The sequence below is a fragment of the Balaenoptera physalus genome (assembly GCF_965194825.1).
Source record: "Balaenoptera physalus genome assembly, chromosome: 13".
Classification (NCBI taxonomy): domain Eukaryota; kingdom Metazoa; phylum Chordata; class Mammalia; order Artiodactyla; family Balaenopteridae; genus Balaenoptera; species Balaenoptera physalus.
Window position 1 is genome coordinate 5543855 of NC_138892.1, and position 11103 is coordinate 5554957.

Here is an 11103-nt window from a genome sequence, read left to right on the forward strand (position 1 = left end):
CATACAGGAAGACACTTCCAATGAGGTTTTGGGAAAGACGTCCCTCAAAGTCCATTTACACCAACAATGAATTTCGAACACCACAAGCACGGTGTCCCCCTCCCCAGCCTGCTCAAAGGATGCTCTGTCCACATATTTAAAGCAGCGCCCGATGGTTCTAGCAGACTCCACGGTAATGGGAGAAGCAGCAAACACTGAGGGCGGCTGGGCTTCCACAGAACCAGACAGCTGCTTCCGGGAGTGCTGGACTTGAGCAAGCCCTAGGACTTAGGAAACGTTCCGCCCCTCTTTAGCTTATTAATAAGTTAATATTGGAGTAAAAGCTAGATCCTTTAGAACTGTAATTTTTTAAATGAAAGTATGAAAGCGCCTAACTTATGAAAATGACAGGCGTCACCTATGAAGATGGTCTTACTTGTGGAAACCAACATTCCTGACCCGCTCTGCTTTACGAGCAACTAAAGGTTCAAAGACCCAGACCAAGGACAATCATTTCAAAACGCCTAAGCTTAATGAGCAAGCATTCAACTACTAACTAACGTGCAAGCCTAAGAAACTGCTCCGATTTGCCTAATGTTCTGCTTCCTTAGGCTGCTGACAAGGACAGAGGCCGAGGTGGGTGAGGTAGGCAAGGATGCCTGCTGAGCTGGTGTCACACTCCAGGACCACGGCGTCCCAGCTCAAAGGCCTGCTGCTCTGCAAACACAGGAACTTCCGTTTCTCTGCAGTGCACACTTCAAGGGAACGTGCACAGTGCTTCCTGGTCACGGTGGTCCAGGACAAGAAGTAGGATCCCAACATTCCCCAAATGTAAATAATTTAAAGCATTTGTGTCAGTCACTCTGTTACCACCCGCCAACTAGCGCCTTCATGAGACACATTGTGAAAGAAGCTGCCAGACCTGTCAACATGATACAGGACCAGAGAGAGAAGAGGTTTCTATTCTGGGGATGACAATCAGTCAGCAATTAACCTTCCCATATACACGGCAGGCTTGACTAATTAGTCCCAGCGTTCTTTCCCCCCCACCCCCCCATCCAGATGCAGCCTCAGAATCCTTCTTAACACAGGGGCGGGCAGCCATTATCGGTCGAGCTCTCGGGTGGAAACGGCTTGCCAGCCCTGCCCTACCACTAACCAGCTCTGTGTCAATACCTCACTTGTCAACATTATCAATAACTAACACTTACTGAGCACTCAGTTGCTGCTAAGACCTTCGTCATATTTTATCCTCACATCACCTAAGGGCAAGTGCCACGTGATCCACGTGGGCTGGTCAGGCAAAGAGGCTGAGAGAGGCGGAGTAACAGACCCGCAGAGCAGGGATGTGAGCAGAGACCCGGCTCCACCCACCGGTGTGCAGCCCCCCTCAGGGACATGCAGCCTTTCTGGGAAACAACGAGCCCTCGTGGGCTCGGAGACACAGAGCTGGTATCTGCCCCACGTTTCCCCGCCTCACAAGTGAGGAAATGAGGCCCCAAAGCCTTAACACTCAGAGGGCGAAACACATAGCGGCAAAAGGGGATTCCACGGCCTGACACCCAGAGGAAGTAGAAAACGAAAGGACCACTTGCTTCCCAGGGGCGATCATGTGACACTTCGGTGCCATGAGCCCCAGAGACCAGGTCATGCCGGAACCTGTTGCTCATTCCATTTTTTCTTTTAACCAGAAAGCGGTACCTCCTTTAATGTTACCAAGAAGCAGCATCTCCAGCCATAAAAAAGGATGAAATAATGCCATTGGCAGCACCGTGGATGGACCTAGAGATGATTATACTAAGTGACATAAGCCAGACAGAAAAAGACAAATGCCAGGTGATATGGCTTATACGTGGAATCTAAAAAAAAAGGATATAAATGAACTTTATTTACAAAACAGAAAGAGACTCGCAGACATAGAAAACAAACTATGGTTACCAAAGAGGAAGGCGGCGGGGTGGGGGGGGGGGAGGATAGAGATAAATTGGGAGTTTGGGATTAACATACACCCACCACTATATATAAAATAGATAATCAACAAGGACCTACTGTATAGTATAGGGAACTATATTTAATATCTTATAATAACCTATAATGGAAAAGAATCCGAAAAAGTGTGTATATATATATGTGTGTATGTGTATATATGTACATAGCTGAATCACTTTGCTGAACACCAGAAATTAACACAACATTGTAAATCAACTATACTTTAAAAAAAAAAAGGTAGCATCTCAATGAGGCAAAAGCCACCAAAAGCTTCTAGAATTGATTGCAGTTCGTGTTTACATTCTTTTACCCCAACAGCACTGAGTACAGACTAGCAGATTAACACCACTAGGCCAATATATGTTTATAAGGTACTCTTAGACTTACTAATGTGTTTCTTCAGCCTCTACATAATATAGTAAATAATAAATATACTCAATAGGAAGTAAAGCCATTTTTCATCTGAAACCTAAAATGTCAAGTGTACGGCTAATGCAAGGAGAAAACGTGCTTTCTTTGGGTACCTCTTTCCTGCGATGGAACTGCATATTTGAAAATAAGAAAATAGCAGGGTAAAGGTACCTTCCCTCTGCCAACCACAACAGGGGAGAAATCAATCACATGGAGCACTTAAAATCCGCTCACAGCAGGCGCTTACCCACTTACATCTTCTAACCATCCCTTAATTATTCTGACGACTGGACAGGGTATGCGAGGGTAAGCAACTTCGGGATGTGCGATAAATATTAATTCCATGGGGTGGAGACAGGAATTCAAAGCTGAGCTCCTCTAACGAGCGTGAAGTTGCCAAGGCGACCTGACTCTCTGGGACCACGCAGGTATAACCGAGATGCTAGGAGGACCACAGAGAGTTAGCTGTTCCTGAAAGGTAAGGAACATAAAGTCATCACTCCGGGCCCAGTATCACCGTTTCCATTCTCTACTGAAGCAAAGTTTCCTAGAGATTTCAGTAGATGGCCAGGAAAAAAGCCCAGTGTGGGACACGCTGACGTGCCTACGTGTTTCTCTCTGAAATGCCCCGGGTGCATCTGGACAACGGTGGAACAAACAAGGAGAAGTGCTTGGTTTGAAGATTATAATCAGAATAATAATCAAAGGAAACTTGACAAAGCCACAGCAAGCCCCCTGAAAGCCACCTCCTCTCAGCCAGAGAGAGGAAAACAGAACAGTGGTTTCCAGTGACTTCCTCAGGACTGCCTGCATTACAGGAGCCGACAGACGGTACCTCCCTCTCTGACCAAGAGCAGCCTCCACGGACAGAGGCAGCCCTGTTCAAAGAAGATGCCTTAGGGTCTGCAGCAAGAAACATGGCAGGGTCTGCAGAGAACCTCACAACCCGCTGGATTCAAATAGGACCTACACTGACTTCTCTTCCCATAGAATATTCTAGAACCCATCGTGTACATGGCCCAGGTCCCCCACTTGCTCACCTCCCTCCCCTGCTTTCCAGGCACCCTCTTTCCCTTCTTGTAAGTTAGGAGTCCAACCCACCTTAACCGTGATGGGTAGTCAACTTCCTGAGGGTAGATCATCAAGGCGATCACGTGAGCAAAGAGGGACTGAAAAGGCAAAGAATCCCCAAAAAGTCCCACCTCCCTGGCCAAAGGAGACCAAACTCATTACGAATCCTTTCCCTACATCTTGCAGCAAAGAAGGATACTACCCCATTTTTATTTTCAAAAGTAAGTGGGAGGGTGTGCTGAGATCTGCTTAGAGGATGTGGAAATCACCTCAAAGTCTCTATGTGCCCCAAAAAGTTCTCTATGCGAACACCCCAAACAGCCAGAACTCTACGCCTCCCTAGGTGCCTCAGCCCCGAGAGTAACTAAGTGGGAGCAGGGTCAGGGGCCTGGAGAACCGGCCCTCATCTTGCCCTGCAGCTGCCGCGTCCTCACGTCTCAGGAATCCTGCTGCTCCCAGCCCAGCACACTGCCTCCAGGAAGCCCGCCCTGCCTGCACCTACGCCGGAGCTGCTTCCCCACCGGTCACCCCGCTCCGGTCCATTCGACACCGGCCTCTGTAAAGTAGCTGAGATTGGTAACTGGCGCCCACTGCTCCCATGTGCGGGGATGACAGGGCCCAGTGACCGCTCCAGCTTGCCCCGAGGCTGACCACGGCCCACACACCACACCACAGTCCGGCCACTCTGAACGGCCTGCACTTCCCCAGCGGGACTAGCTGGGGTCTCCTCCAGGGCCCCTCCTCTTCTAATTCCTAGCCAGCCTTTACACGCAACCAGGGGACCACTTCCTCCAGCCAGAACCCAGAACCCCCAAATCCCGGATGTGTGTCTCCCCTGGGTGTCCATCACCACACTGGCCTGCCCCCTCCTCACAGCGCCCACAGGCTCCTGAGGACAGGCCTGGCCCAGGTCACCGCCTGCCACCAGCCCCCAGCCTGCCAGGTAAAGATTCTTTTCCCTGTGTCCTTAGGTCTTCAGAGCTCACGGGCACCTCCTCCCTCTGCCGTCCTGGGACGGGGCCGAGTGGGCCTTCACCTTCTCCTTCCTATCTACCACCCGAAACAATTATGTTTTATCTTTTTTTTTTTAATTTTTATTGGAGTATAGTTGAGTTACAAGGTTGTGCTGAAGCAATTACGGAGGATTTGATTGCATCTCCTTTGAACCTTCACGGAAGTTTTCCATTTCTTCTCACTCTCCATCTCCAGAGAGGGGTGTCTGCCAAGGACATCGCATCTCCCCCCAGGACCCCCACTCACCAGGTGACTCCATGTTTGGACCACAGCTGCCTGGAACCGGCTGCCCCAGCCATGTGTGCCCGGCCTAGTGTGCCCGGTCCGGGGGAGCCGTGCGGATTCTCCCCCTCGAGAAACTGAGTTGAGGGCCCCAGGTGCTGGGCGGAGAATGGGTTCACGGGGTGGCGGGGGGAGGTTCTGGGGGGCACTTCCAGACCCTGGCAGTCGAGGGCCCCGAGGAGCTGGCCCACCCCCTGAGGCTGGTCAACCTCCTCCTGGTTCTGGAGACACCTCAGGAAAGAGACACCAGGTCTCCCCACGTGGGCACTGTTATCCGACACTGGGTGTGGCTGTCCAGTGCGTTATGGGATGTTTACCAACACTCCTGACCCCCAGGCACTAATGTCACCAGCATCCCCACCCCAGCCCAGAGGGGACACTGACAATGTCCCCTGGGGGCAAAATCATCCCCACCTGAGAACCACTGGTTTAAACTGCCATGAAGTGGCTACGGGGTAAGGTTGTGTTTCCTCAACTGTAAAATGAGGGGAACACCTGAGTCACTGTGCTGTACGCCTGCACCGAGCACAACATTGTACATCAACTATATTTCAATAAAAATTTTTTAAAATACTGATATATTTTATCCTATAAATAGATCAATAAATAGATAAATGAATAAATAATAACATGAGGGGAAAAGCCCCACCTTGCAGGCACCTCTGTCCGGGTACTCTTATTACAGAGCAGTGCTGAAGTGGGATGGTATTTGCGGACAACACGGCGTCTACGCAGCTCATCACTCTGGAGAGGACGGGGAGAACTGAAGGGGACGCACAGGGGTTAACAGTGGTGGTTTAAACTGAGATTCTCTCCTGGAAGTTATTTAAAGCCCACAGAAGAAACTTAATACCTTCAGCCCTCAGTTCAAGGTCGCAGCCCACTGGTGTCTCTTTAGACACCAAAAAATTCATGAGGTTTCAGTCAATATCTTGCTCATTTACCTCCATTTCTGCATCAAGCGCTCAGAAGACGACCTGGGTCATGAGAACCAGAAGACAAACTGCAGAGAGGGAGGAAGTGTTTGCCAAAGACACATCTGGCAAAGGATGTGTATCCAAAATATGCCAAGAAGTCCTAAAATTCAACTAAAAGAAATCAAACTTGATTAAAAAATGGGCCAAAGATCTGAACAGACACTTCACCAAAGAAGAGGTACAGATGACACACGAGCCTAGAAAAAGACACTCCACATCGTAAGTCATTAGGGAATGAGAACCAAAAACTGCTCTAAAAAATATATTTACAAAAAAAAAAAAAAGCTATGGACACCAAGGGGGGAAAGGGCGGAGGGGATGAACTGGGAGATTGGGATTGACATATATACACTAATATGTATAAAATAGATAACTAACAAGAACCTGCTGTAAAAAAAAAAAAAATTAAATTAATCAAATTCAAAAAAAAAAAAGCAGTCAGGGAACAGGAACGTCCTTAAGGCTTGCTTTCCTCGGAAAAGCAGGAGGGACAGGGCCTCGAGGCTCGGCTGTGGCAGGTTTGGCGCTGTGCAGCCCGGTGCAGGTCACTGGTGTCTGGGCAGAGGGCGGAGGCCAAGGGCAGGCAGGGGCCTCTCATACAAATGGGTGGAGTGGACCCCATCCCGCCCCTTCCATCCAGGGCCTCCCCGTCCCAGAGCTGGCCGCCCGCCTCTAAGGACTTTACACAGCAGCTGGGGCATCCGTCCCTGGGGCGCCCCCTCGGCCCCGTCCTGGCCCGCTGGACCCGTGGGGCTGTCACTCGTGGTCACCAGGGGGCCCTCGCGGGGAGTTTTCCTCTGTGCAGATCCAGTAAAACCGAACCACTTTAATGAGTGGCTCTTAACAGTCCCCAGGCCTTCTAAGGGGAGCTTTGGGGTTTTTTAAGTGTTCCTTGCCACTTTTCCCAACACCCCACAGTTCGTCACAGTTCCGTTTTCTAAACCGGGCCAACACATGACACAACTTGGTTCCCAACCATAGAACATCAGCCTTAATCCACGGGCACTTCCTGCATGGGTTCCTCCAAACCTCAGAACACATTTCCTAACATGACCTCCCCTGGAAGGTGACAGGACATTCACCCCAACGCGTCCCTCCGTGCCTCTCACAGCCACAAGTTCTGCTGACCCGGGCGGGGGTGAATGCCCCCGGCGCCCCCAGATCTCTAACTCCTCGGCAATGCCATCCTCGTCCCAGCATCCTGCCCCCGACCTCCACCCACGCTCCTGAATTCACCGTGGACTTTCTAACAAAAAGGAAACGAAACCCACTGTGCAGCTGGCAGCGCCCGGCACACCTCGAAGCCTCCTCTTCCTGATCGGTCCCTGGCAGGCAAATGAGCGCCTCCCCACAGGGGCCCGAGCTGGGCCAGGAACTGCTCCAGCTCGTGAACCACATGAATGGCAGGGAGGGCAGGTTGCCAAGGCAACAGGCCCGCAGGAATACTGGCAATTCTCAATCACTGAGGACCTCATTCTCCAGCCTTCACACCTCGGCCTCCCGCTCCTGACTCCTTCCCCACTTCCTGCAAGACCAGACAGAAGCCACTGAGCCCTTCCAAGGCCAGTCCTCCCTGAATTCCTGCATGCGAGCCCAATTAGTGTTTGTGACCTTCTGTTTGTATGGGGGGACCCCTGAGGGTGCCAGGCACCCCAATCTTGAGAAACGAGGCAGGGGACCCAGCTAACTCACACACCAAAGCAACAACAGCTGGGACTTCCCTGGCGGTCCAGTGGTTAGGGCTCGGGGCTTTCACTACCAAGGGCGCAGGTTCAATCCCTGGTAGAGGAACTAAAAGCCCACAGCCACGTGGTGCAGCCAAAACAACAATAACAACAACAAGAGCTGTACTACGGAAGCATCTCTCTCCTGCTGTTTTTGTGCCTATTTTATTCATCACAGGATGACTCTGACTATTGTGATTCTTGTTATACTTAAATTAAAGCAGATCGGCCCTTGATTTGCTAGGCGCACGCTAGTTCATGAAGGCAAGGACAGGCACTTCGCTTTGGAGCTTGGGGCCGGTCCATGAGTTCAGGAATGTGCTCTTCGTATTGCAAGAGCATAAATGTCACCTATAAAAAGCTGTCATCCTCCGGAACATTCTGATGACTTGCTATTCTGTGAGAGACTGCTTTCCTGGTTCCTTCAGGTCTCAAGCCAAACATCACCTGCTTTGAGGCCTTCCGTGGGCATCCGTCTCATTGCACTGTTCCATCTTCCTCCTAGCACATATTATTACAGCATGATTGGTCTGCTTTATTTATTTATTACGACTGATTCCCTGTTCCATGAAAGCGAGGGCCTTATCTATCTTTTCTTCCTAGGGTCTCACAGCAGGCAATGAATGAATTGGAAAGGGTATGACATTCCTGTTTATAACTGTCATAAGGTATAAAGAGGAACTGAAATGATTTTGGTGACGGTGATGAGGACTGCAAGTGAGACCGCAGATCAGAGAGGCAGCTGGAATGATCAAGGGAAGGGTGAAGGCCATTTACCATCTTTTCGGAGGTGTGACTTCATAGAGATTAATACAAGCCAATTTGGATTGTAAATGTCAGGCTTCAGAAAGGAGGGGCTCATTCGCTTGGAACAACTTGTTGACTGAAAAAACTGCACAACCTACAAGTTGAGAATTATGTTTCATTCGGTGGACAAAACTGAGGACTTAAGCCCGGGACACAGCATCTCAGATAGCTCTGAGGGACGGCTCCAAAGAGGCAAGGGAGGAACCAGGATACGTAGAAGGTTTTCGCAACAAAGACCAGGTAATCGGAACATCAAAAGATTACTGTTAATTAAAGAAAACCAGATATCTCAAGGAATTTAGCACTTTTCTATGTATGGGAAGATGCAAGAGTCTGGGCTCACTGAAATCATTCCTTTGATATGCACCTCAGCTACCTGGGGCCGGCATCCTGTGCTTTCTCATCCTGAGTCTCCTCGGGGTGCATCCATGCGGGGTGGCTGCAGTGCCTGAGGGCTTGGCAGTTCTTGTTTCCACCCTGAATCTCCTCAGGGCTCACCTTCCGGGATGGTTGTAGGGGCTCAAAGGCTGCAACATCCTTTGTTTACTGATATGGCAGGCAACATTTTTTCATTGATAAACTAAAGGTGAAAGGCCCTGCCCTCATGGAACTGAATCATCTAATTTGGTAAAAGCTTCCCTGGTGGGAAATGCATAGGCACCCCTCCCCCCGCCCCCACACACACAAATCCCTGGGCGGAAAGTGTGTGGGAGTACGCACATCCCTGGAGGTAAAGCATCACAGGTGTCCCTAGGAACACACACCTCAATGGGAGAAATTAATACGGGGAAACGCGTGCCTCGCAAGTATGTCCTTGGGGTACACACGTCCCTGGGGGGTACACTCATCCTCCAGGTACAGGAAGACTTTCTAAAGCACAGGTCAGGCTCGGGTGGTTTCAGGCAGCGGTCCCCAAACGTTTTGGCACCAGCGACCGGTTTCGTGGAAGACAATTTTTCCGCGGACCGGGGGGAGGGAGGAGGGATGGTTCACACGCTAATGCGAGCGACGGGGAGTGGCAGATGAAGCTTCCTGTTGCGCGGCCCAGTTCCTAACAGGCCGGGGACCGGTACCAGTCCGCGGCCCAGGTGTCGGGGGCCCATGGTTTAAGGAACTCACTGCACACCCCTGACTCCGGATCCTCTCTTGGCTAATGTCCTGCCTGAGGCCAGCTCCCACCAGCCTGTTCACGGCCACCGCAGTATAACTCACCCTCTTACCCACAGGGAATCTGGCCCCGGGGAGGAATCTCTGGGCCAGAACAAAGGAAAAATTCAGTAATGCAGCCCTGGGAGAGGCCCAGGAAACAGCCGGATTTAAAGAACACAAACAAGAGGCCAGAAGTCACATCCCTCACAACTCTAAACAAAACTTTTAAAAGGTAAGAGGTGGTAGGAAGTTTTTGAGAATTATTTTCGTGGACACGTGGAGTCAAAAACGGAGGGGCCTCCGTAGTCCTTGCCGGCGGGCCTCGCAGCCTCTGGCCTGCCCGCTCTGCATCCCCTTCCTTTCCCCGCCTCCCCGGGGCTGGGGCCTCATCCCGGGCAGAGCACCGCACCACGAACACCAGCGGGCCCCGGGCCTTGCCCGCTCAGCACTGGTGCCCAATAACTGCTCATCGAGTGAGTGGTCACAAGGGCTGAACGAGATGGGCCTGCGGGCGGGGAAGGGGGCTCAAGAAACGGCGACTCAGGCGGCGGTGGGCGCCGGTCTGTCCTCCGCGGACCGGGGGCTCGCCCAACATTTGCTCAACATCCTGCCCTCAGCAGGAGCTGGCGATGCGCGTTCAGATGGCGCCGGGAGCCCAAAAGGGGCTCGACGAGCCGCCGGGGAAGGGGGGTGGCCAGGCTCGCGGTTCCCGAGCCCGCGTTTAAAGGTCTCGGAGGAGGAACGAGCGAGGGTCATGGGCTGTCCCGAAGGTCACGGCTGCGCGCTGCGCGGGCCGGGCGGGCGTAGGAGGCCGTGCGCGCGGGTCCCGGCGGGTCTCGGGCCGCGTGGCCCCGGCTGCCACTCAGTCGGGTCCCGGCGGGACTCGGGGGGGCATGCGCGCGGGCGCGGGCGCGGTCGGCCACCCGCCCGGGTCCGCGGGGCGGGGCGCGGCGCGTGCGCGGCAGGAGGCCGGCGGCCGGCGCACTCACCCTCCTTGGCCTTCTTCTTCCTCGCCAGCGTGCCGCCCAGCTTGCCCAGGAACGACTCGTCCTTCTTCATCCTGTGGGGCCGCAGGGCGGGCGAGCGTGGCGGCGCGGAGGACATGGGGCGCGCGGGGTCCCCGGCAGCCGGGCGCGGGCGCAGCGCGTGTGGGAGCCGCCCTGGTCGCCGCCGCCGCTCGCCCCGGGGAGTGGCCGGGAGGGCGCGGCCCCGGCGCCGGCCCCCGCCCCGCGCCCGCCCCTGGACCTGCGGAGCCCGCCGCCAGAGGTCGGCGCCGTCTCGGGCTCTGCGGTCGCCGCTTCCAGCCCGCGGGCCGTCGGCCGTTCCCACGGTGCGCGTCACACTCACTCTCAGAGTGAAGCGGTGGTTCCGCTCCCAAGTGCCGCCGCCGGGACGGACCGAGGGCTCGCTCTGCCTCCTTTTGTTCTACACGTTTGAGCCCTGGGCTCAGCCGGCTCCGGGCGGGGGGCAGCGAGGCAGCCAGGGCCACCACCTTTGCGCAGCCGATGTGCATCAGATAACCGCACAAATAGGTCATTTCACTCGCTGAGCTTTTACCCACAACCAGGCTTGCGGCTGGGGGAACACTTGTGACCTATCCCTGCCCTCTAGAAGCTTGCAGTATGGTGGGCAATGCCCTCACATAGTACCCTGTGCTAGGGGAGCTCAGGATGTTTCCCCAAGAGGTGATGAGGAGACAC

At 53.3% G+C, this 11103-nt stretch overlaps 1 protein-coding gene across 2 annotated transcripts in view; it reads right to left on the reverse strand.

Annotated features, from left to right (window-relative positions):
- PARVB (parvin beta) overlaps positions 1–10604 on the reverse strand; it is a 115608-nt gene extending 105004 nt beyond the window's left edge. Inside the window, exon 1 of one of the 2 annotated variants that reach the window (XM_082421186.1) lies at positions 10393–10603. In XM_082421186.1, coding sequence (XP_082277312.1) covers positions 10393–10507 — 115 coding nt within the window. In that variant the 5' untranslated portion in view covers positions 10508–10603. Of the gene's footprint in view, positions 1–10392 lie in introns of both variants that reach the window. The other variant, XM_082421187.1, reaches the window with a different exon arrangement.
- Between the last annotated feature and the right edge of the window lie 499 nt (positions 10605–11103).